The following is a 26,542-nucleotide window of genomic DNA, read 5'->3' as shown; positions in this document are numbered from 1 at the left end:
ACTGATCATTCAGGTGACTCACCAGAGATAAAGCTTTATTACCGAGCCGAGGACAGACTGAGGTGTAGGTCCTTTTCATTTTAAGCTAAATGTGTTTGTGGTATTTTTTTCACATATTAAAGAGTAGCAGAACATGATGTGGCAGAACTTAAAGATGTGCAAAATGATCAGATAGGTCTGGAAAGGGACAGCATGGAGCTGTCTGGGTGTCTGTTTAGACTCGATGTGGGAAGCATGAATCATGATCTGCACATTGTGGGATGATTCAGTGTCTGAAGATGACTGCTGTGCGACACAATAGACATGCACTCATTTCTCTCCCCTGTGGGCTGAATGTATTTTGCACCGAGGACTCAGTCCTCAGTCTGACCGGTTATTTCTTATCTCTTTGATTTTGCTGCATCAGTAAAGGACTGTGTGACCCTGCTGAGGCAAATGGCAGCTGTGCACACAGTCTGTTCTGGGTTCAGTCAGACAGGGCCACCCACTACGGTGATTTCTCAGGTAAATCCAAATCCAGCTCCTTGCTGCTTGACCTCAGAAGCAGCTTCGCTTGTCATGACTCTTTGAAAAACAGGAGTGTTAGAAGCACACATCGAGGACAAAAGTCCATGTGCACGATAGATATTTTTACAGCAGCATAGTTAAGTTTCAAACTCATACTTAGACACATTTTATTTAAATGATAATATTTTTATTATATTTCACTGCATAACTCAGCTATGATGTGTCAACTGTGAAAAGTGCTGAGTTCAAAAACAGCTATAGTTTCCTCTTTTGATTTGGTGGTGGTATAAGGTTAGAAAACAAATCTGGGAATTAATGTTTTTACAGCTGTTAATCCCCATTGTTGTCAGCCCGGTAATATGAAGGGGAAAAATAACCACTGTTATATAATAGTTATGTCAGGTATGGCCCTTTGTGAGTGACCCAAGAGTAATTTGTGTTATTTTGTTCAGTCCAAGTAATGTACAGTGCAGGGATGCATGTATGCATATATTCCTGTAGAGGGCACAGCTTCTCTGCAGATTCTGTCCATCACTGGCAATGAACTGTCTGTCCATCACTGGTGCAAATGCAGCACTCTGATTTCAAGTTGAGTTGACAAATCAGTCATTTAAATGGCTTTGTAATGTTGAAAAGCATCAGAAAATAACAAAACAAATAACAAAACAAATAACAAAACAAACAACAAATAAAAACATAACAATTCTTTTGTCTTAAAAGACCAACCTGTCAAACAGCCAGAGCAGATTCAAATCATATGTTTTGAATTTCTTTTTGATTTTCTTTGCATTTTGCAACAAACACAAAGTGTCCAGAGTGCTATATGTGTGTGTGTCCTTCAGACTGACTATTATCTCATGCTGTTTTATGATATTGATCCAGAGAAATTCAGTTTTCTTCCACTTCTCAGTAAACAAGATATAAACTAAGCTGCTTTGACTTGAGAGGAAGTGTGCTCCAAATTAAGTAAAGCTATAATAATGTGGTCACATTTTTCTTAAAGTGTCCTTCCCTGATTGGCTCCTGAAGATTAAACCCAGAATTCCGCAGCAATTCGCTGCAGCAGCTTTTCCACTGCCAACTGTGGTTTTTTCTCTCACCTGGAGTCCCTGTACTCACTGAGGGCTGCCCACTCAAAGTTCACACTGTCTGCAACTCTTAACACATTTGAGGACTGACCGTCGACTGCGCAGTGGATTGGTATTAGTGGAAACATGTTTGTGTCAGCTGCAGTTGTCATCACCTTAATGTGTTCCTGTTCACTCCATCCTATTTTTGGACAGGTAAGTGCAACACAATGTCCTTGGCTAATGAGCGGATGAATGAATGAGAGTCACAGTAGGATGCCTTGACTTGACTGACATCATTTCAGAAAGCTATGGCCTTGACACACTCATAAAGACAGCTCTATTTTATCTTTTGAATTGATTCATGGGTTACAGAACTGTGATGCATGGTTCAAAAAGTATTTGAAAATGTGAATAATCTCCCTCTCCTCTGAAGTACACGACAGGTTCTACTGTGAATGTCTTTGCTTAGCAACACAGTGAAAATTTTTGACAGACAAAACCTTGAGTCACCCTCATATTGCACACAAGTTTCAGGAACCAGATCCACTATATTAATATATTCAGCACATCTCTACTGTGCTTTACTTCAAATCTTCCGAACAAAATCTTTGTTTGGTTTTTGTCATGCATCTCTGTGTCTGTGTCTGTGTCTGTGTCTGTGTCTGTGTCTATGCATATTTGTTGATGCGTTACTCAAAGATGGGCAACATAAAAGTCAGTAAGAGTGGCAGTGTGATGGTTTAGGCCTTTATATGTGTGTTCATGTGTGAGAGTATAAGTGTATGTTGTTCAAAGTTGCATGTAGGTGTTTCAGAGTTGTTGAACATTAACAACAAGTCTTAGTTAGATTTAGTAGAACTGTACTGTAATCTTGAGCTCCCATGCTGCATGCCTCCTACGCACTATGGTAACATCACCCAGTTAACATGAAGCCATGTAAAATGTCGCCGAACACAGGTAGAAAGAGGTCTTTGACAACTACACTATAAACACCAGCTACCACCCCCACCCCACCCCACCCCCAGACTGACTGAAGTCTCTCCAAACCCGAGTTTGGTCCAAATCAGAAAGGTGTTTTCAACAAATATTGACTCTTGTTACATAACTCCTGCTGGAAGAAAACACTAATTGGTTGTCTGAAAACATGTATGAGAGGACAGGACAGAATGACGCTGTTGAATGAAAGAGAGTAATGAGGGAGAGGACGTGGGTAGAAAACAAGTCGCTGCCACTCCTCTCAGCCAATAGAAAGTGGGGGTTGTAACACAGGTGATGTTTATGCTGAGGGCGTTTCTACCCGACTGACTGACCCCGAAACACTAAATTTACCACATCATATAGAGCTAGTGATTACCTGTAATGCAAGCTAAATAACTTTTGCTGATATTGCCCTCTTTCCTAAAATGACACATGGCAGTTACATAACCTTATATATATATATTGCAAGAATAGTATACTGGTTACTTTCAGAGTCTGTTTTTGTGTTTATGACTGAGTTACAGTATCTAGTTTTGAGAGAAGGAGGTTCCTGCTTGCAAATGTACTTACAGTGGGAAAACATACTCAGATCCTACTGCATTTACTCCCTCATATAACAGCCCAGCCTCTGTGCTGCACGGGTCTCCAAGTGCACTTCCTCAGCACACTTTCATTCACTGACTCTGTTTTGGTTACAACTAAGATTTCATTTTGAAATGTGCTTCTTAATCAAAGCATCTACTTGCATAATCGAGTAATGGGTATACAGTAGGTGTGGTAAACCAATAGGGAGAGTAACATTTGGTATCCATGCATTATGGGCACAGAAAGCACATGGACGTGTAATTTATGTGAAGTAATCTTGTGGCTGAGAACTGAAATTTCAGTCCCAGACAGAATCATAAAAGTGCAGCACAATGATTCAGTGATAAAAAGGCGAATGTGTGGTTAACATAAGAAACCTTTTTTGTGGTGCAGGTACATTTTCTGGCTGCGACAGATCTATAAGTTGTAAAGATTCTTTGGTTGTAAAAAAAAAAAAAATCTTTAGCATCGCTTTGAGTCTCATGACTGAATAGAAAGTTAGTTTCCCCAGCTAATACATCAATGACATCGCTGACACTTGTGGTCTCTTTTTCATGTTGACAAATATTTATTTTTAACTTAGGTGAGCCAGAGGAGAAGCTCTTCTATATTCATAAATTCAGCAAAAACAGCATTCCTTTTTTAAAAAAAAAAAACTTATAACAACTTTTAAAGCAAAACAGAGTGCTCTGTAGCTTTCAACATCCATGTAGTAACACTATGCATAGGGCAGTACACTCTTCTCATATCTACATTTTTGAATTAAAACAACTTATAATTACGTGGCTCTTTCATAATCTGTTGTCGGTGGATTTCAAATCAGCTTTGAACAAGTTGTTGTCATTATTAATCAATGCCTCATGAAAAATTAGTCACCGTCTCTGTTTTGTTCCAGGACTGTCCTAGCAGGCAGGAAATACAGGGCTCTCTGAAGCAGGTCCAGAAGCTGCTCTCAGCCCATGAGGCCTCCTACATGCAGAGTCTACGCAACCTGAAGAAGAAAATAAACTTATTGCAGAGCAACGCAGGGAAGCAGCCAACAAAAGCCATCAACAGTGAGCAAAACATCCTGATATATTAAAATGTTAAAATGCCTGTTATTCTTCTTCTTCTTCTTCTTCTTTCTTTTTAAATCACTTTCTGCTTTTCCAACAGACACATGCACAAAACTGGACGCACCGATCAACGGAAGAAAACTTGGGAAGTCACACAGCGTGAGCCATGAGGTTCACTTTCTGTGTGACCCTGGCTATGAACTGGTTGGATCAGAGAGCAGGGTTTGTCAGGAAAGCCTGACCTGGAGCGGCCAGCAGCCCACCTGCCGAGGTGAGAGACCGGCACTGATCCTCTGCTACCTGTCCTTGCTGGGATTGTTACCTTCTCCGCCGTCTCCTCATCCTCTTCCCACCAATGTCTCTCTCCTCTTCTTGACCCTGACCGTCTCTTATCATGTTATCTAACCCACTGATCAATTTTACAACGCTGTCATCGTCCTCTTTGTAACCTCCCCCTCTACTGCTCTCTATTGCTGTTCCTCTTTTTGGGCATATGTTTCATATGTGACGCATGATCACATTTCGCCTTTATGTACTTTGGTCATTGTCCAGAGAGCTTATTGAATGCTGAGACATGCGATATTCCAACCTCAGTGTCCTCTGACAGCTTGTGAACTTTGAGATATCAGCTGAAAGGCTGTTTTATCTAGCAAGGCTTCCCCTGTAGCTGCACCTGTTGTGAGCTCATCCGCCTTTTTCCGCCTTTTTCTCATTCTCTCTCTCTACCACATACTGTATATATGCCATGATGTCAACCGATATTTGGTTGCATGTTCGAACATAGCGCTGGAGTTTCCTCGTTTAACCCTTCCTGTCTGTCTTTTCCCTCAGACATCAATGAGTGTGCGTCCTCTCCGTGCCTGAATGGCGGGACGTGTGTGGATGAGGTGAACCAGTTCTCCTGTGTCTGTGCCAAAGGCTGGGCTGGAGCTACCTGTCAGAGCCCTCTGCCAACATGTAGGAATGACATACCCAGACCACACACTGCCTGATGGAGATATAGTTTTACTTAACCATCTTACTGTTGTTCACATTTAGATAACGGCTAACACTTCATGCACCTTAGCCTGCTCAAAAAGTTACTGCATATTTGATATTATAGGACTATATTTAAGACAACACTTTTCTTCAGAGCATATTTTTTTAGGCTGGTATCCAAATCCTCCCAGCCTGTTAAAGGAGATTACATTGGCCAGTGGTTTGGTTAGCCAGTACAAGCCAGTGCTACATACCGCAGTGTGGGTTTTATTGAATTCCAGCCTGAAGTCTAAGACAGTCCTGGTTGAGTGGCAGCGGTCTGCTCCCTGATGTGGCTGGTGGAGTTAATGTACAAACAGTGACTGTGAATCTCTGGAGCCCACATAGTTTAGTTTTTCTCTATTTATTTAACATTTCCATGCAAATATGCAATTTGTTACTGTAGGTCTGGCTTTATTTACCTTTTTTTGGGCAACCAACAGTCCATCATGTCACATTCATGACTATAGAGCCACTCTGTCTAATGATACCTAATGAATGGTAGTATCTGAGAAGTTTCAAAGCTCTGCAGTCAGGGGTGCATGGTGACAAATCAGCAGAAAGAAGTTCTGATATTGCCAAATAATAATCTGGCGATAAGTCAGTTTTACATAAACATTTCTAATAAAATTTGGTTTGTAAAGAATTTTGACAAGTTGACAGTTCAGGACATTTTACAGTTGAGTTCAGTGCTCACTCAATGTCCATTAATGAGCAGGGTAGATACAGACCTATCGCTCTAAAGATATCACAGGAGGGGATGAAAACAGCCTACACGACTGCTTACTTCTCCTCTTTCCTGTCTTCCCCTTTCAGTCTTTGTTACCATGACAAACACCTCCGCAGCCACCACGGCTGCTGCTGGTGCTGCTGCTGGTGCTGCTGCTGCTGCTTCTACTTTGCCAGCTGCCACCACTGGGCCCTTTGTTCGTCCATCACGTTGCACTATAGTGCAGGGAACCACCCACTGCACCTGTGAGCCAGGGTACACCATCTCTGGCAGGGACACCAATACCTGCACTGGTGCGACTAATACCTGCCCTGTAACTGAAATATATACACATTTGTGTTTTCATATAGGATGCTAACTGTGTGTGTGTGTGTTGTGTTGTTCACTTCAGATATAGATGAATGTGAGCTGTTCCATAATGGCCAGGCTGGGAAACTGTGTTTACATGCTTGTGTCAACACCCCTGGAGGTTACCGCTGCTCCTGTCCTGTTGGATACAATGTGACCCGCGATGGACGCAGCTGTAAAGGTGCACTCATGTTTTTACTTGTCTGCATTTTGTTTTGCAATCACTTTGAATTTACTCAATTTCAGAAATCTGCTATCAGCATTACATCAAGTATTCCCAAGAAAGCTTCTGCATAGCAAATGTTGCTGATAAAACATCAAAATCGACCCTTTCACAAAAAATTACGAATTTAATTCTCACACAGTGTGAATGATATTCCAACTAATATTTCTGTTTAAATAAATGTCTCACTGTGTTGATGTTTTTTTTTCACAGACATTGATGAGTGTGCAACCAGACAAAACAACTGCACAAAGGACCAGATGTGCATTAATACATACGGTGGTTTCCAGTGTGTCCGTGTGGACTGCCCCAAAATCCCTAGTGCAACATATGTCAAGACGTCACCTATGTGAGCATTATCCTCAGTCATGAATTTCTTATATCCAGTTCACTCCACATTGTACAATAAATGTGATTTTCATTTGAAATGCACAGTAACAAGTAGATATTGGGACCAAGTCTTAGACCAAATAAAAACTAATTTGATTCCAAAGTTTTAACACAACTACATCTTCCTCAGTTTTCATTTGTTCTTCTTTTTTCCAGGCGTTGTGAACGTAACCCCTGTCCTGTGGACAACAAGGCGTGTTCTCAGGCCCCAAATTCCTTTTCCTACCATTACTTGGCTGTTGTGTCCAACCTGTCAGCTCCCCGTGTCATGTTCAGGGTCTCAGCATTGCGTCCAATGGGTGACACGCTCCGCTTCTCCCTGCTGGGGGGAAGGCAAGCTCGGCGCCACTTCACAGTCCAGCGTTCAGACCGTCTGACAGGTCAGCTGATGCTGGTGAGCCCGGTGCAGGGCCCTGCCGCTCTGGAGGCAGAAGTAGAGATGAGCGAGCTGGAGAAACGCGTCCAGCTGGGGAGGTACATCACCAAGATCACCATGTTTGTTTCCCAGTATGAGTTCTAGAGAGAGGATGAACACATTCATGAAGGATGAACGTGGAAACTCTCTTAGAGCACAAAGGCCAAACAAAAGTCTGTTGTGCTTGGATTTAGCTATAAGGACAAAGTCACGGATATGTGATAATCTGATGTATTGTGGTGGTCATCTTTAAAGTCACCTGTACTGTTGCAAAAGGAGCTGCTGCCACCAGATCTCAACTGTAGTAAAGTAAGCATAACATCGTGGCAGAGCAACACATGCGTGTGTTGTGTGCACAGCTGCATGCAATAAAGGTTTTAGAATACAGGTTCTTCAGGAGCATTGTTAATAAGCTAAAGGAATGCGTATTGAGTATGTTCAGGTGGCTTAAGTATAAGAACATGAGTTTTGTATGGATTACCTAAAATGTATTTATTGCAGAAAGATAGAAATGAGTGTAGGAGATATAAAAGGGGAATGGCACGATGTAGCAAACAATAAACCAGCATTCAGCTAAAGGACACTTGTAACAAGCTGAACCAGAAAATATATAGACAGTCCACCAAGAAAGTGTTATTTTTGTAAAATGATGGTCCAGCCATGTTGACATATATATATTATGTATAGTGGACAGGTAATCATGATGTGTGAAGACTTTGTAATCCTTTCTACTATCATGTATTATTTATATTCTGTTTTCAGTAAATTTTCCAGTGCAATCATTAAAACACCCTGTAAACCATAAAAAAACATTGGTCTCCTTTTTTTTGCTAATGCAGAATTTTTTTTTTTTTTTTTTTTTTAAATTGGTTTGGTACAATTTGAATGTTTACATTTTATGCTCTTCCCGCTGAAATATGCTGTAAGAGCAGTCAGATATATATAAGCAGTGATATATGTGATCTGTGCTTGTTTGAGAAACACTTCAGCTCTTGCAGTACAGAGCAGTGCTGTTCAGCAGACAGGCAGCCAAAGACATGGCTGCTGAAAAGAGCTACTGTGTTCCTACAGTGCATGAATAACTTTAACTTTGAAATTTGCAAGCAAGTGACGTATGTGTGATCGTTTTCCTTTCACAGGGAAGGTGTGTATGTGGAAGAATTGTGAAGTTTCAGAGAAGTGTGATGAAATGTGTCACCTCTGTGCTGCACCAGCCGCCTATCTGCTCCTCGGTAAAGTGAAGGTTCACTGGAGACAAACAGGATGTCTCCAGTTGCAGAGGGGGCTCTTGCTGAGACTCACCGACGACACCACCGAGGGGGCGGGGGAGATTTAGCCACGGGGTCCTAAAACAAGACTGCACGCTGAGTGAAGAAAATAAGATGCATAGAGATAGGGAGGCAGAGTGATGGCTGAATAGAGAAGGCTGAATAGAAGACGATTCAGGCGAGCCAGTCAGTCACTGGCGGAGGGGTGCAGCCTGCATTAAAAAACGTTCTTTGCTAGCACCACAGAATATGACCTCTGACTACTCATGACTCAGTCTCTCCTGCTTGTGTCTTAATGGAAAAAGTAGAGTTGAATTGGAGGCCATCCTCATGTCTGTCCCTGAGGGATCCAGAAGAGGTGATGAATAAGTATTAAAGGTTCATCCAGACTGCTCCTTTTCTACTCTTGTCCTCTCTACAACTCCCTTTCATCTGCAGCTTATCCCTTCTGTGTTGTACCTCTGAATAGCTTGTGCAAGGTTCAGCCTAGTGCCCACTTATATATACAAACTGGACTCTGAGAAAGTCGGCCTGTGAGAGCACCTGGGCTGGAGTCTGATGTTTTGTCTGTCCTGTTCACCTCACTGTCCTCTCTTTTCCTCCCCTCCTCTACGTTATCATATTACACCCATTTTCTCATCCTTCTGTCCCCACTCCTCCACCTCCACCGTCCTGTCTTTACAGCCCTCTCTCTCTCCAGTGTGGCTGATTCACACCGTGCAGATAAAAACCCCTCCTAATGAGTGCTGGCAGTGTGTAAGGGACTGAAATCAATATCCTAATCTCATCCTAAGAAACCAGCACACTCTCTTTGACAGCAGCTTGGGTTATCATTGGTACTTCGTTTTGAAAGGAAATACCTTGGTCTCATCTGGAGTTTAATGGATCAAAAGAGAGTGTGACTGGGTCTGCAGAGGCTCCCCACACTGCAGACTGGACGCAAAAGTCAATTTGGCTCAGTGGCATTCAGTGTGGGTTTGCAGTTCAGTGTAGGAGGAAGGGAGAGGGTCGAATAGACCTGCCAGGAGCCTTTAATCAAGTTAAAGTTAAACTAGCAGCTCCTTTGCCTCTCTGCTATGTTTGTTCAATTTCTTTCATTTATTGTCCCGTTAAAGATTCCCAAGTGAGTTTACTGTTGTGTCTGTCTTGAATGAAAACCCATGTGTGTGTGTGTGTTCCTGTGTATTTTCAAACTATGATGTAACACTGCCCCCTGCTGATCACAGATCATACATGCTGCACACTCAAAGTCAGTTGACACTGAAGCCATAACCTGTGATTTCCCCAGCAGTAACCTCTTTTAATAGCCGCGATTAATAGCCACTACAGTCAAACAGGTCATAACTGCCTTTGTTGTGTGGCTGTTATAAAAGCTATTGATTAGTGAGGCTCATAATGTCTAATCTGTTGGTGTGAGTGCACTATATGCACTGAGGATGTGATTATTGATTCATACTGATGAAACCAGTTTATGGTTTTAGAATTTACCTGATGATTGGCATAAGCAATGACGGATTTAGGTACAAGCGACATGGGCAGCCGCCCAGGGTGGCATCTTGTCCGGGGGCAGCACAGGCGCTCTATGTCTATATCTATATCTATTGTGATTGTATATAATTGGTATTAGAACAAACTTTAACAGAGATATTTTCAGAAATATCTGCAGGATCAACCTATCTGATTTCTTATATTTGATTTCTTATATTGGTGCGTACGCATCTTTTCAGCTTTCTGCGTAGCCTACGCCACGTTTCAGTGTGAATTCTACGCAAGGCTTTGGTAAATGAGGCCGAAAGTGTCCCCTGTCAGTTGATCCACACCTGCTGCAGGTGAGTCAGGTTCAGAGTCTAGGAGCTGACAGCGTAGAAGCTGGTCCAGAGAGGAAGGATGCCGACCTTCAACCCGGAGGTGTAGGATCGAATCTGAGGTAGGTCATAACACTCATGTGTGCGTGTGTGTGTGTGTGTGAAAAAACAACAAACAACAAAAAACAAAAACAACAACAAAAACTCATCTCAAATACTAAAAACTTCAAACGCTGCGTTCACGAAACTCGTCCGTCCGTCCGTCCGTTCGTTTCGATTTCGCCGTGCGAATTTACGAATTTCCACGATTTCCACCAACGAGGAAGAAACAGAACCGGTGTAAGTCCAGGTGGACCCTGTGGTCCAGCTAGCTCAACAAAGCTAGCTGGACGGGCATTTTGACATTTTGTTTTCACTTAACATCATGAATGAAGTGAATCATCTGATATGGAGGACAAAAAATTTGTTATTATTATTATTATTATTATTATTAATATTATCCTCACCTGTCCTCACCCATTGGCGGATTCAAAAGGGCGACATGGGCAGCACTTCTATCTTTGTGCAGAACTAATGCAATTAGCAAAATGCATGCAAAAGCTGCCAAATAAACCACAATTCATTCATAATACTGTGAAATGAAGGGGGTATTGTCCCAGGGCACCATACAACATAGAACCACCACTGGGCATAATGTGTCCTTTTTCAGTCGTCCTCATTGATGAAATGTTTAATATTTTTAATGAATTTTGATCTTGGACATCATTGTTCTCTTATCATATTGCACAGGATTCAATAAGTTCAATAAGATGCTATAACCCAGCAGGAGCCCTGATTATATGATTTATGTTGTCATGACCAATCACAGGCCTGGCTTTCATTTCTAGCCTTCCACATTCAAAGTTTGTCATGTCGTGGAACAGTATGTCAGCCAGTCTCAGATGATGTACACATACTTTTGTGCCAGAACATGCCTCCTCATATGGCAAAAGCTAGGTGATGATTGGTAGGGACAAATCAATAGTGGAGTGTGGGGTTTTGTGAAGTTCTTCTGTTTCCAGCAGGGTTTGGGAGAATTTACACACTGGTATAAAACAAGAAAACAGACAGTAATCAAGATCTCTTTATAATCATAAACAATGGACGACAGGTATGGCACAAAGACAAGTATTTCTTCTCATTTACCATTAAAATGTCCAAACTGGTGACATGTTAAACTTTGAGTAGTCATGGTTTTGTGTTCATTGGGTCATCTGTGCTATAGAAATTACATTCTGACTGACATCTAGATCTAGACAGAACTGACAAATCTCATACAGCTGCAATGCATGACTCTTAAAAAGGCCATATATATACATACAGTATGTAAAACAGTGTTTTTATATGATGTATGATGGCTCTCGAATAGGGTGTGTTCAATTAGTATTTTTTCATATAATTTTATGATTCTTGTGTGCGCAGGATGAAGCTGCAACAGTCATTAAAATGTCATCTTTATTTATGTTTTTAAAAAGTGCGTTGCTGAGGCGACTGTGTTTATTCTTGTGCAGGTGAAAATGAAAACCGAATAATTTTAGATTCTGAAGAATCTCTACCCACATGTGGAAAGGGCATTTGGATATAGAGACTCATTATTGTTGACATGGACATGTCTTGGTCTGTAAGGATGATGAAACAGGGTTTTTAACATTTATGGATGTGTCTTAGCCAAAAAAAAAAGAAATTAGGTCATTGTGTATCTATACCAGAACTGATTGTGAGGCTGGATAGATCTGTGAACATTATGACTGAGACTGATGAGAGTGGAAGCTGCCATAACGTCACAGGATATGTTCAGTAGAATTCTACATATCAAGTCCTTAGTGGTGAACATGATTCACTCACATATTGATGCTTGGTAGTCATAACAACGAACCCACTCAAACTGTTCAATCCACTTTTGGATCTGAACGTCTGCTGGATCTGGAACTTCTTGTGCAAAAGGTGAAGGAGGATTAAAGTGAATGGCCTTTAATCTCTGAGCCCAGTCGAAAGGCTTTTAGCCACAAATAAAAACCTAAGAGTGTAAACCAGATTGAGACAGCTGGAACACTCCTTGTTTGCTTGGTTGTTTGGGTACATCATCTTGTGTGTTTCAGTTGTCTAGTATTCATTTTGAATGAGCGTTTTACACATTAAATCTTACCTGGTGTTTAGGCAATGTGGAAGGAATCCTGTGTTATACAGGTGCCAAACTGTATGTATGAATTATCTGAGACATGCAGCCCTTACATCTGATGCAGTGAAGGTTTGCAAAAAGGTTGTGCTGCCACTTATGGATGCACAGAATGACCTCTATCAGTTTGGTTTTCTGTTCTCCCATTTCAGGGGTGTTAGTGGTGCTCCTCTATTAGAAAACTGCATTTACTTGTGCTCTGACCGGAATAAAATACAGTTAGTTAAGTTATTAAATATTCCTGCAGCTCATTTGTTCACTTTGTTTATTATGCACCTGATCATTCTCTGTGTTATGTTAAATCCTGCAGCTGCATTGAATAAAAATGATATAAATACAATATTCTGTAACCTTATTTCACTGTCTAAAACATAAAAGTCATCAAGTAGCTATTTGATGAAGACTGCAGCCTTGACAGGATCAACTATTAACAAAAATGGAAGATATTGAGAGTTATTCACTAATCTGCTGATCGGATCACTCTACTTATATTATGTAAGTAGATCAGTGCTAAAAGAATTACTAAGAATTAAATGCTGATTTGAGGAAAGGTGATTGATTTTTACAAAAACAAAAAGTATGGCCATGTGATGAGATAGTGCTGTTGAATACAGATCTTTGTTAAAACTTTCATTTCCACTCGACATGAATGAATTAGATGATATAACCCTGTACAGTCCATAATACATGTAAAGTTATGCTGTTAAGTAAGAAACAGGCAACGGGCAAAACAAATGCAGAAAATAGGGGCATTTACAAATCGGGATTTATTAAATCACGATTATTGTACAAAAGTGTTAAGATACTCTCAATGTGATTTATAAATCAATGGTTCTCTGCAGCCATGAGGCTCTTTAGAGGCCAAACCCAGACTTTCGGGCTCCTCCCCATTGCTGCCCCTCAACTTCCATTCTCCAAAAGAAAAAAAGAAAAAGAAAAAAAAACTCCAGTGTTATCCTCCATGTAATCCATGGAGTAACTTCTGCCTCATTAAAAGTAAGTAGTGTTGACTGTTAGTGGTTAGGAGACTTCACCCAGTCAGTGCATGCTGTCAGCGTTACCCGTTTCTTACGAGAAACTGTAGCAGCACCTCCAGATGTCGATATCCAGCCTCATCCTCATGTTTTGGTTTTGTTGTTTGGACTGCTGGCTAACTGGCTAACTTTAGCTTAGCTGAAGTTATCTGGGAAACAGGCGACCTAACTAGCGTGTTAAATACGGGAGCCTTCTTGTTATAGAAGCTTCAGAAGAAGCCAACATGTGTGTTTTTTCTAATGGTTAACGATGGCTAACACATTTAATATCTAGTTACTTTATTAAACAGTGGTAACGACGGCTAGCTAACGTTGTCTTGCTAACATGGTCAGAATAAGTTAACTTTACAGAGCATGAGCACATGAACGTATGTAGCCAAAGTTAACCGACGTTTCCTTAAAAAACTAGAAATTTCCGTAAATTCACGAGTTTGATCCATGTTGTCTCTCGGTCCTGATAATAGTAACAGTTGTCGTTAATAGTATATCTCCTGAAGTTTGAAGTGTCGTTTAACTAGGCGTACCAAAGTTTGGGTTTAAAATAAAGTTAGACAGAAGACCATCCAGGGGTTGTGTAGCTACAACTTCACGGTGCAGGGTTCAGGGACGTGGTTTTCTGCTGCTGCTGTTGTTGGAGGAGGTCCAGACGTTCATCCTAAATACATCACATACTCATCCTTGAAGTTAGACCTCATCACTGAAGCCTTCTTATTGCCAGAATTTAAGGTTTGTGCCTATTTGCAATGAAGCGTTGTATCACCTTTTGTGGTGCCTGCAGTGCCACTTGTGTAAACAGACTCAAAATTCAAAACTATAATTTATTTGTCACATCCAGGGCTGCAACCGACTAGTGCTGCAACGACGGGTCGATTAATCATTTGAAAGAAAATTTAGTGGGAACAAATTTGTATAATTGAGCAAGCATTGAGCAGCATTTGTCAAGTAAATAATATCAAAACACTTGATGGTTCCAGGTTGTCAAATGTGAGGATTTGCATTTTTTCTTTGTCATTTTTCATAGTTAGTTGAATATGTTGGAATTTTGGACTGGTGGTTAAACAAAACAAGACATTTAAGGATGTCACCTAGTGCCCTAGGACATTGTGTCAGGCTTTTTTCAACTGCTTATGTTACACTGACCGATTAATTGTTTAATGGAGAAATTGATCAGCAGAAATTGATTATTTTATAAGGAAAACAATTGCTTGTTGAAGCCCTACAACTAATGATTATTTCCATTATCATCCCTGGGTGCAGCGTTGGAATTACAAGACAGTCATGGGGGGCTTAGCTCCACCATAAGATACCTAAGCTTCCTCAGAATCAACAAACAAGTTTCATGTGTTGTTTTGAGCGCTTATGTGGAATGATTGTAAGTCAATTTGGTGCCAGATCAGCCATTTCTTAGCAACCAGCTGTTGGCGCTCACCTCCTGACACTTCCTGTGCACCCAGCAGCCTCTCTCTCATCTCCTCAGCTCCCTCCTTTGGTGATTTTTTTTTTTTCCCACACAATGACAAATGAATTAGGAAACAAATTAGTTATGAAACTAGAAAAAGGCCGAGATATCTGACAAAGTAGTTAGTCTTATTTTTTCTTGTAATATTTGGTATTACTATTGAGACTATTGAATAAGCTTCTTCAGCTGTTTATTTGTACTTTTTCAGTATTTCAGATACACTCATCAAGCACCTTTTCATGCAATTTTCATACAGGCCAATAGGTTTTCCAATTTTTTCAGAATAGTAACTACAACCTAATATGTGTTCATATCAACTTACAAAAGTAAACATTTTGTGATGGAGGATTTGAATTGGTTGTAAATCTGTAAAAAATAAAGTGTGTTTTGAGCTTCTAGTTGGTTCGTTGCATATCATACAATCAATGACATCCGCAGTAATGGTCTTATTACACCCTTAAACCAGATGACGTGAGATGTTGAAAAAAAACCTTTGTTGACAGATGATTTTTTTTATCCCCTGCAGTGCTCCAAAGATGATCAATACATAACAGAAGAACACGGAAGAGCTCCAACAGCGTAGCAGAAATGTCTCCCAAAGTGCCTGGTGGCCAAGGCAGAGGAGATTATTCTGCGGTGCAAGTAGCTGTTCGAGTGCGCCCCCTGCTGCCTAAAGAGCTTCTACACTGCCATGAGAGCTGCATCACCGTGGACCCTGAACTATGTCGAGTTACTCTGGGCCATGACAGACATTTCCTTTGTGACTTCCTATTTGAAGAATCCTGCTGTCAGGAGGAGGTTTATTCTGTGTCTGTCCAGCCACTCATAGATGCCTTCTTCCAAGGTTTCAATGCTACAGTTTTTGCCTACGGGCAAACAGGCTCAGGCAAGACTTACACCATTGGAGAAGCAAATATTTGTGAGTTATTTATTTGTTTTTTTCTTGTCTTACATTCTCCAATTCAAAGTATCAAACTATGTGGTTCCAACAGTGTGGTCAGATGTGCTCACATCTGTGACTATGCACACAGTATCAAAAATTGTCCTGTGATTGGAAATTTTAACTTCCACCTTTCACTGCACTTTCATAGAGTTCAACAGCATTTTTGCATAGGACAAGGCCAGAAAGAAAGTATGATCAGTTTGACTTGTTAAACAAAGAAAGCACAAAATCAGTTGCATGCAGTTAATTGTGTTTTAATTGAATTCATAGGTTCCTTTAGAGATGAGGAGCAGGGAATCATCCCCAGGGCTGTCGCAGATGTCTTCAAGCTGCTTGATGAAAATGACCTCACAGACTTCTCTGTCCGAGTCTCCTACCTGGAGGTCTACAAAGAGGAGTTCAAGGACTTACTGGAGGTGGAGACAGCCAGCAAGGACATCCACATCCGAGAGGATAAAGGCAACATTGGTATGGAATACCACTCTCTTCATTCTGCTGTTACATATATTATTTTTAAGCATATTTTTGTGGTTGTTATATCTATGCCAGTATTTTTACTTACTTGTAAATGGTTTGTGTATATGTTTACTTACATTTTATATTTGTGTGTGTGATTTCATAGTTTTGTGTGGCGTCAAAGAGTGCGAGGTGGAGGGTCTTGATGAGGTGCTGAGTTTACTAGAGTCAGGAAACACTGCCAGGCACACTGGTGCAACCCAGATGAATCCAAACTCCAGCAGGTCGCACACGATTTTTACCGTGTACATGGACCAGCGTCGAGGAATTTCACGGCTGTACGGGACTGCTGCAAGTTCTGGACCACAAATGTTGTCTTCCAAGTTCCACTTTGTTGACCTGGCAGGGTCAGAGCGCATCTTAAGGACAGGGAACACTGGAGAGAGACTAAAGGAGAGCATCCAGATTAACAGCGGTCTTCTGGCCCTGGGAAATGTTATCGGGGCACTGGGGGACCCCAAGAGGAAAGGCTCTCACATACCATACAGAGACTCTAAAATCACAAGGTACATTTTGAATAAGTTCATGAGATACTTTAGCATACCATTCTAAAAGAAATTGGTGTAAAATGTCAGTTTGGTTTAACTTATATAATCCTCCTTTCACCTAGGATCCTAAAAGACTCTTTGGGTGGAAATTCAAAAACGCTGATGATTGCCTGCATCAGCCCGTCGTCCTCAGACTTTGATGAGAGTTTGAACACACTAAACTATGCCACAAGGGCCAGAAACATTCAGAACCGGGCAACAGTCAACTGCAAGCGTGAGCCTGATCGTGTGGAAGGGCTGGAGCAACAAATCAAGGCCCTTCGCAGGGCCCTCGAAAACCGCCAGCGCTCAGAGACTCGCATCATTTCTCACGCTGATCCAAACAGGCGGCCACGACTTGGAGAGGGAGACATCAGCAGACTTCAAGCTCAAAGTGCTCACTACAGGACTTGCACAGACACTGCTTACAGGTTAAAGCTCATTTAATTATCCTGTTAAATTTTGTCTACATAATTTTATCTGTGCCATAAGGGTGCAACAGCCTCTTAAATGTGTTTTTAACATTTTTTATAAAATTTATCACATGTATTTTGGATATCCTGGTTAGTGTATTTTGCAGTTCCTCAACTGTTGAGTGGTACGTTAATTTGTGAATTATTGCCCATATGCAGAATTCACATCACGCAATTCCATGATAGTAGAGTTGATTGTGTCCCTCAGGCCAATGAGGTAGTAAGTGTGCCTCACTGCACCTCACTGCACCTCACATCTTCTCGGATATGTGTTTTCGGTTTAATTGTCATAGGTTTTCCTAACCCTTCCTTGAATGTATATGTTGCTGATATATCGCAGGTTACTGCGGGAGCTGCAGAGTGAAGGGGCTCTGACTGCAGAACAGAGTCTGAGAGTGAAGGAGTGGCTGTGCTCGGTGGAGGAGGAACGGAGCGGACTGACCACTGCCTCAGGACCAGACAGTGGTATCGAGAACAGCTCCACTGAGGACAGTGTTGCGCTGAGGAGGGGAAGGCCTACTGTAAGGAACCAGGTGAGTCTCTTTCATTCTTTGAAATAAATATTTAAAGATTATTCCTTAAGTTATTCCTAAAAGACCACTTTTAGAGATTTAGGCTTGCAGTACTAATATGTCTATAAATGGGGTTTATTACCAGGACCCAGAGGCTGCAGAGGAGCGGTGGAACAACGACCATGAAACTGAGAAGGACGGAGAGAAGGAGGATAGCGTTGTCCAGCTTCAAGCACAGGTTCAGCGGTTGGAGAGAGAGAACACAGACTTTTTAGCAGCTCTGGAGGATGCTATGGAGCAATACAAGCAGCAGGTCAGATGAACTTTAATTCTGAATTGGACCTACAGAATAGCATGTTCTTTTGGGCAAAATCCAAGTTAAATTCAAAAAGTTTACATGTTTCCGAAAAGGTGGTCATGTGCTAAAGATGAGCAATTAACAGTTGGTCACAGCATTGCATAGTACAGATATTCACCCTGATGGAAAACTGCCATAACACTCAGTATTTTGTGTTTAATGGACGAATCTGCACTGCATGTTTTAGTGTTTGACTATCTGATACTTTATTTGATTGTCTTCCTTCTGTCTCAGAGTGATAAGCTGCAGGAGCAACAGGACCTGATAGCAGAGCTGCAGTGTCAGCTGTCTACTCAAGGGATGATGGGCCTGGGCCTAAACTTGAGATCGAGGCCACACACTGCCCCTATGGGCTCCATGCATCACAGTCAAAATGGAGGCTCATACAGACAGGTAACAAACCAGCAGAGCTAGAGTTTCAGCCTGTGGTTTTTGTGGACTTGAAAGTAAAACAGTGATTTAAATGTGTCCCTCTCTGAACAGGAATAGTACTTATATCTGCACTTTGAAAGGATCTCCAGTAGTAAGAAACAGGGGTTCATGTTCTTTACTGGGATGAGCATATACCAAAGTTGAGTGTGATCATATAAAGAAAAGGCCCACATACTGAAAAAATAGAAAATCTCTTTTAAGATGCATAAAAAGTGCAATATAATTTATCTTGATTTTACTATCATGTTACAGAATATGTTGAAGCCTTGTTTGTAGATTTGTGGGTTTGTGTGTGTGGTCACAGATGAGTCCAGTGGGCTACCTTGGTAATGGGCCTTGTGGTGATCAGGATGGTAACCTCTGTGAGGAGCAGGGGATACTAGGAGGCGCAGAAATGCCAGACACAGAAGAAGAGAGCTATCATTCCAACTTCAGCCAGGGGAGACGCAAGTATGTTGTGTAGAAATCATAGCTGGCAGCTTACACTATTTAAATAGAGCTTAAATAAAATAAATACTGCACACATTAAAGACCAATCATTCATGTGCAGTGTTAATGTCATTGCACCCGTGCTCATGTTATGTTTGAATTGTATATAATGTAATGTCTATGATTCTGCTAGGCAGGTGAATCTGACCTGGACCAAAAGGGACATGCTGTCAGGAGGACTAGCAACTGGTGGTAAAGGTCCAGCACCTCAGCTGCCTGAGCCAGACCATCACCTATGTTTAGCCAGAAAAGCATGTAAGTCTAGAACTGTCAGATGCACCTGAATTAATCATTATTATATTCAGTTACTCTGTGTTTTATCCCCACTGTTGTCTGCTTCCTCCTTATACCACCCTACTGACCTGTTGTGTATGTTCTCAAATCACTGTGCAGCCAACTCCAGTTCTGGGGAAGTATCTGTACGGGAAAGCTTGAAAGGTTTCGAAGGCGTTTCAGAGTGGGGTCTACTTCAGGCACAGCAGAAGATCAGGGAGCTGTCTGTCACCATCCGCATGAAGGAAGAGCTCATCAAGGAGCTGGTCAAAACAGGTAGCACTTGCCACCACATTACCCTTCCTTAGCTGCACCTTTTCCAAATAACGGTTCTCTTCTGTGTTTTTGTAAAGCAGTTGTTTTTGGTTTTGGTTTGTCTTAGGCAAGGATGCTCAGGCTCTGAACAGGCAGTACAGCCATAAGATCACGGCTCTGGAGAGTGAAGCTGTGCAGGCTCGGCAGGAGCTGCAGGAGGCCCAACGACAGCTCCAGGATCTAGAGAGGCAAGAGAGAGAGATCAGCGCAACAGACAAGACCAGAGCACAGGAATGTCGCAGGAAGATAGCTGCAGCTCAGAGCAAAGTGCAGGTTTGATTGTCACACTCCTGTATTCACACATGATAACACACAGGCAATAGATAGCTATAAATAGAGTGACAATTTGAATTGTGCAGCAAAGACACTTTTTTTAACGCATGTTCTTGCTTGATGACTGTTTCCCTGATATATAATTAACAACAAATCACTTCTACTAATATTCTAATATTCTTACAATTGAAAGGGAAAATCTTTATGGTCGTGTTTTAGGTGCTAAGTCAGCGTCAGAGGGATACTGCCCGTCTGGCTAACCTGCCTGCACAGAGTGAACGTCGCGTGTTAAAGCTGGAGCGCAGCGTCCAGTCTATGAGGCAGCAGCAGGAGCAGCTGCAGAGGCGGCTGCGTCAGGAAAGTCAGCAGAAACGACGTCTGGAGACCGAGATGCAACGAAGGACTCACAGAGTCAAGGTACACACTGGCAGAGTGACATCAGTATTTGTTTCAATGATTAAACAAACATGGCTCATTTAGCTCGTCGTTGGTGCAAAAGTGTCATTTAAGAAATTTACATCAGTAATAAGTGACACACACAGTGCTGTAGCTTTAGTAGAGAATCAGTCTTTGTGACACTCGTGTAGTGATTAATTTGATGGGAAATTTATTAGTGGTGACGGGATAGATGGTAATCCCATGTTGCTTCAACCTGAATTTATAGCTGATTTATTTATTTATTTCTGATCTGATGAAGTTTTATTTCTTTTTTTGAACTAAGCTGTTTTCTGTTAGAGTTTACTGTAATTATTAAAAATATATATTGTTACCTCGAAAATATATATTGTTCTAATGTATGGGAATGATTTTAAGGAAAAAGTAACAGTACATAAGTGATGAAGGCATTCATTTACTTTTGATTCATCTTTATCTTCTCCCCTACAGGAGCTCGAGATAAAGAACGAGCAGCAGCAGAAGATCCTGAGGATAAAGACAGAGGAGATCGCTGCCTTCCAGAGGCAGAGACGCAGCGGCAGTAACGGCTCCGTCATCTCATTGGAAGAGCAACAGGTGCAACAAATTATGTATTCATTGTATATTGAATATACTGTGCTTCAACGGGTCATTTTTAATCTAAAGATCTTGTAAGTTTGATGAGGTGGTCTGACATGATTCTGTTGTTTCATTTTATTGCCGTGATTTTGTGAAATTTGACAAGCATTTCTTTTGTGCAGTGTAATAACCAAATACTGGGTACAAGGTGATAAATGAATGTGTAAATTGCACACAATTACCAAGTACTTTTGCTCAGAGCTGGCAATAACATTTCTAAGCAGTCAAAATATTGTTTGAGGTAATGTAATGCATGAAAATACATCAATGTCAGCCTAATATTGGACAACATTATGAATTTTCCGGGTAATACAGTAACACTCCATCATGACTGCTGCAGTGTGTGTCTGTGTGTTTACTTTTTCTCCATGCTTTACTACGATGAGCAGAAGATTGAAGAACAAAAACGCTGGCTGGATGAGGAAATGGAGCGGGTACTGGAACAGAGGAGAGGACTGGAAGATCTAGAGGGAGAGCTGACTAAAAGAGAGGAAATCCTGGCGAAGAAAGAAGCACTGCTGCAGGAACGCAGTGGACTGGAAACCAAGAGGCTCCGGTCCAGTCAGGTATTAACAAACCGCCATAACTGCAACACCTGAGGGAAGAGGTACTTCCATGTGTCTCAGTTGGGAAGGTATTATCGAATCACATACAGGCAGCCTTGGATTTGTAGGAGAGGATTCAGTTGTAATGGTTCATTGACAAAACACACAATATCCCACAGTAGTGTAGGGCCATATAATTGCAGCTTTTGGGGGAAAAGTTTTTCTCAAATCACACAGTTGAAAAAACATCTGTTTATGCAGGAGAAACCATCAAGTAGAAACGTGTGGAGAAGAGTTCAACTGAATGAAATATACTTTTATGATAGATACATACATTGTCAAGAATGTGATTTAGCCTCATTTTTCCATCATATGACTGCATTACTCATATTTCTGTTGGCAGCAGTATTTCTTTGAAACAACTGTAATGTCGCAAATCAAACAAAATAGTGTTTCACACGACGCGCTTAGCTCTTCAAATGCAAGTGATTGGCCTCTTTATTTACTGTTTTTACACTACCTGAGGTTTACAAGTGGACTTTGAACTCTGAGAAGAAGCTGAGAAACCCTCTATGTATTTTGTGATTGAATCAGTTTGATATATCTGGTATACTGGTTTCGTGCTTTACAGGTGACACACAAACACAAGTTGTAGAAAATGAACTATATGGTTTTCTAAAAGGCGTATGATAAATGAATTGAGTTACTCAATCTTCCCTGCAGGCCCTGAGTAAGGACCTGATGACACTCACCGGGCGTATTGAGTCACTTGAGCACGAGTTGAGTGAGAGGAACGGCCTCCTTCGCAGCAGCAGCGCTCAAGACTCTGAACAGATCCGCCAAGAGATCTCCAACCTGCGTCAAGAGAAAGATTCGCTGCTTAAACAGCGAGTTGAGCTGGACGATAAGCTGCGGCAGGGTAACCTGCTCTCACCTGAGGTCAGATATTACTCTGGGGTTCAAGCATCTCAATAATCGCTTGGACAGAAAAAGATTTTAAAAAATACTTCAAATTGAGCAAGATATTGCTGAGCTGCAAACACATTGAGCACTCGCATGGAAATAGCAGGAATTCTGACAAGCAAGAACATGTGGCTCTAATTAGTCCTCACTGAAAACTGCAATATTACCTGTCTGTGGCTGAATGTCTGTGCTCAAATTGTCACTAAGCCCATTTGTTCCCTCTGATGTTATCAGGAGGAGCGAACCCTTTTCCAGTTGGATGAGGCGATTGAGGCTCTGGATGCAGCTATCGAGTACAAGAATGAGGCCATCACTCAAAGGCAGAGACAGCTGAGGGCTTCTGCCAGTATGCTCTCCCAGTGGGAGATGAATCTTATGGCCAAACTCAGTTACCTGTCTGCCTCTGAGACCAGAGCACTGCTGTGCAAGTACTTTGACAAGGTCTGTGCTGTCACCAACCTGAGATTCAACTGTTCTCACCATGTTCTCACCTATTTCAGCATTACAAAATGCTGTATATATACCACACTACATTAACAGACAGGTTTGCTACTCGGTTACACTACGACTACACTAATGTCATTTAAACATGAATAGTATCAAAAAAAGTTCTTATTAGTCATAGCAACACATGTTCATAAGAAACCTGACCTGTATCAGATCTTACAAGTCAGACTCTTTATGCCCAGAGTGTTGATGTGGATGTTTTCTGTAGGTGGTGTCGCTGCGTGAGGAAGAGCGGAAGCTTCAGCTTGCCCTGGCCGAGCTGGAAATGCAACTAGACGAGCAGCAGAGGCTGGTGCAGTGGTTGGAGAACGCCCTCGATCGCACGCAACTCGACACAGATCGCCGGCTCACACAGCAGCAGAAGGAACATGAGAGAAGCGTACAGCTTTTACTGCAGCAGTGTCGAGGTGCATTTCACATAAAAATAATTACTTGCTAGCATATCCTCTACATTTTTATATTCTTTTCATCTGATTATTTCCATAGTCAGCCATTAGAACTGATAAGTAGCAGTAATAGTAATTGTGGTTTTACATTCAACTATATGTTTGTATCCTCCCGCCCCCACAGAGCAAATAGACGAGGGCTTGGCAGGAAGGCAGCGACAGTATGAGGGATGGATCCATAACCTCAGCAAGGAGCTTAACCACTACAAGGCAGCTAATGTGGAACTAAGCAACAAACTGAGGGAGCTCTGTGGTTCAGTCAGCCAGCCAAAGGAGCATGCTAAAGGTAAATCGAGAAGATTGTTGAGGTTGCACCTCATCTACAACAATGTCAAGTGAGCAAACATTGTCAAAAATAATCACACTTTAAAAACACCAAGCAATAGACATAAATACAAAACAATGTATTGTTAGATCAAAGTATTGACTTTGCCAATAGCCTTCTACATACCCTCAGGAAAATCCACTCCACAGAGTTCTGTGAACATCAAATCAAATCATCCTTATATAGATTCTCAGCGAGCACTGTATGTCCTCTCTATTTTTGTACTGCCTTGTCACCAGCTCAGTCATAGCCTGCTGCTACAGACCTGAGGGAATTTTTCATATGGTTAGATAACCACAGCACATTAGAGTTGCAGCTGCTGATTATTTTCATTATCCATTAATCTGTCCATAATTTTCTCAATTAATCAATTTGTCATTCGGTCTATAAAAATGCCAGAATCATTAAAAAGTGGCCATCATAATTTGCAACGCCCAAGGTAGCAGTTTACAAATAGATAAGACTAAGGAAGCCAAAAAATATTCACATTTGAAAAGCAGGAACCAGAGAATCAAAACCATTTTCAACAGTTGCTGATTAATTTTCTGTCAATCGACTCATCAGTTAGTCTGAATGTTACTCCATGATGGAGTGATAGGTCATTTATACGCCAGATATTCTGACTTCTCCAATTTCCTTTGATATTCAGTAAGACTGGAGTAAGCTCTCAGGTCTGTTGGGTAATCCTGTTGACGTGTGTTGTCTTTCAGTCGTGGCATCTGATGGTAAACCAGCAGGAACCGGCAGCATGGAGAAGCTGACTCGCTGCTCGGAGGAAAGCCCAGGAGGCAGAGGCATGGGACTGCCTGACAAACCTCCTAGGTCTAGGGAGGAAATGCGTGAGTTGGTAAACACCCCACTCCCGTCCACATGGAGACGCTCTTCTCTTCCTATAGAGGAACCGGCTGTCATGGAGGAGCTGTGGCTTCGAGCAGCTGGGGACGTTCCTGTTAACCGCGTAGTTCAAACTGGTATGGGGTCCTGGGCCGGGCAGACATCCCTGCCTATGGTTAAATCTCGCCGGGAGTCACGTCGCCCCAGCCTCAACATTGGACCTCTGACTTCAAACAATGCATTAATTGATGTACGGAAGAATCCTGTCTGAAAATCAGTGTATTGTTACTTTAAGACCATTCGCTTAGATTTTGTTCTGTGGTTTCTGAGAGACTGATATTTTATCCATTTTTAGTTTTTGTATTCCAATTTTTGTACTTGTATAAAGTTTTGTAATAAAAACGGACACCCACTGATTTTACACAAAGCACTTTCACTAAAGTAAACTTTATGTTTCCATTTCATACAGTAACTGGTAGGAATATGGTCTTAACAACCATGAGAGTCAAAAAGATGTGAATTATTTGCATCATTACAATTTGAGGTTCTTGCTCTGTAATCAAGTATAAGTATTTTGACCTTTTACAGTATATTAAATTGTTTTTGCCTTCCACAGTCATCTGGCTTGTGTTTTTTAATTTCTTTTTAAGTAAAAGGTGTAAGTAAAGTGCTTGTGACACAAGAATGGGGAAATGATTTTGCAGATTTGGTCTGTAATCAACAGTCAACTCTGATTGCTGTAGGCATGTGGATCGCATCTAACTATATATTTTTCCACAGGAGCACTTTTCCACCAGCATCTAAAACTACACAAGGAGATGAAAGAAAAATACAAGTGATGGCTTTTGCTGTCTTTTTAAGCTGGTCTGTACACCCATGGGTACAAGATGGCAGTGCGGATAACATTTGAGCACTAGAGGGCAGTAAGTCCTCAGGGTTTCACAGTCTAATATTTTTGGAGTCAGTTTTTCCTATTACTGAAACTTGGACCATGTGTAAAACATATGCCCCTTAAAAAAACAACCCAGAAAGCCAAAAAAGTTCAATTGTTATTGCTGATTTTGGCCAATTTAAAAGCAGCAGATTTAAAACAATTACACACATCAAAATGATATATTGCAATAGATAAATCCAAGAATGGTCTAATAATAAATCTAACATCTGTTCTCCACATCTTTCTAGCTCCAGGACAGGCCTGATGGTGTTGGCAGAGCTGCTTGGAGAATAAAGAGGCCCAAATCATTCACACTGTCCAGGAAAGCAGCATGAAATCCTGGGATAGAGATGATACAACTCATCTGAGGGGGAAGGGCTGGTGTCAGGACTCCTGTGAAACAGCGGAGGTGGGGGACAGTGTATCTTGGGAGATTCTTGCATCCTGAGCGGGATGCAAGGACAAAAAACTCCTAACTGCTTCATGCTGTCCAGAAAACCAAACCATTCAACTCACCAAAGCTAAAGTAAAGCTGGGCCAATCTGAGCTACACTTTCCCGCACTGAAGAGTTGCAATTAATCCCACCAAAATTTTAAGGCTATAGATTCTTGTATAGAGCAGTGAATGAATTAGTTTAAAGCCTAAATTGAAAGAGAAGCCATTAAAGAAGTTTGTTGGCAGCTGTAAAATTATTGGTAGTGCAGTAGGAATAGATTCATGAACC

The 26,542-nt window shown here is 41.4% G+C and overlaps 2 protein-coding genes across 2 annotated transcripts; both read left to right on the top strand.

The window, feature by feature from the left end:
- The first annotated feature begins 1,695 nt into the window (after positions 1–1,695).
- Positions 1,696–8,108, top strand: LOC111221237 (fibulin-7-like). The gene is made up of 8 exons (XM_022744614.1): positions 1,696–1,790; positions 4,036–4,195; positions 4,296–4,466; positions 5,027–5,152; positions 6,029–6,235; positions 6,334–6,471; positions 6,727–6,862; positions 7,060–8,108. The coding sequence occupies exons 1-8, from the start codon at positions 1,722–1,724 to the stop codon at positions 7,421–7,423; spliced, it is 1,371 nt and encodes a 456-aa protein (XP_022600335.1). The 5' UTR covers positions 1,696–1,721; the 3' UTR covers positions 7,424–8,108.
- A 5,463-nt stretch (positions 8,109–13,571) lies between these two features.
- Positions 13,572–25,489, top strand: kif7 (kinesin family member 7). Its single transcript, XM_022742348.1, has 20 exons — positions 13,572–13,602; positions 15,626–16,018; positions 16,313–16,510; positions 16,665–17,064; positions 17,169–17,516; positions 17,899–18,091; positions 18,216–18,383; positions 18,663–18,821; positions 19,165–19,310; positions 19,483–19,604; positions 19,743–19,898; positions 20,005–20,210; positions 20,430–20,627; positions 21,096–21,221; positions 21,653–21,829; positions 22,532–22,747; positions 23,006–23,212; positions 23,487–23,685; positions 23,849–24,010; positions 24,760–25,489. Exons 2-20 carry the CDS (start codon positions 15,688–15,690, stop codon positions 25,152–25,154), a joined length of 4,107 nt encoding a protein of 1,368 aa, XP_022598069.1. The 5' UTR covers positions 13,572–13,602; positions 15,626–15,687; the 3' UTR covers positions 25,155–25,489.
- Positions 25,490–26,542: the final 1,053 nt, after the last annotated feature.

Source organism: Seriola dumerili, unplaced genomic scaffold (assembly GCF_002260705.1).
Source record: "Seriola dumerili isolate Sdu_G_001 unplaced genomic scaffold, Sdu_1.0 BDQW01000003.1, whole genome shotgun sequence".
Classification (NCBI taxonomy): Eukaryota; Metazoa; Chordata; class Actinopteri; order Carangiformes; family Carangidae; genus Seriola; species Seriola dumerili.
Note: the sequence above shows the minus strand (reverse complement) of the source record. Positions and strands in the feature narration are given on the sequence as shown.

Coding starts and splice junctions, on each gene's coding strand:
- LOC111221237 (XM_022744614.1), top strand. CDS start 1,722: ATGTTTGTGTCAGCTGCAGTTGTCATCACCTTAATGTGTTCCTGTTCA. Junction 4,196..4,295: donor GCCAACAAAAGCCATCAACA/GTGAGCAAAACA, acceptor CTTTTCCAACAG/ACACATGCACAAAACTGGAC. Junction 6,236..6,333: donor GGACACCAATACCTGCACTG/GTGCGACTAATA, acceptor TGTTCACTTCAG/ATATAGATGAATGTGAGCTG.
- kif7 (XM_022742348.1), top strand. CDS start 15,688: ATGTCTCCCAAAGTGCCTGGTGGCCAAGGCAGAGGAGATTATTCTGCG. Junction 18,092..18,215: donor GGCCTACTGTAAGGAACCAG/GTGAGTCTCTTT, acceptor GTTTATTACCAG/GACCCAGAGGCTGCAGAGGA. Junction 22,748..23,005: donor GTAACCTGCTCTCACCTGAG/GTCAGATATTAC, acceptor TGATGTTATCAG/GAGGAGCGAACCCTTTTCCA.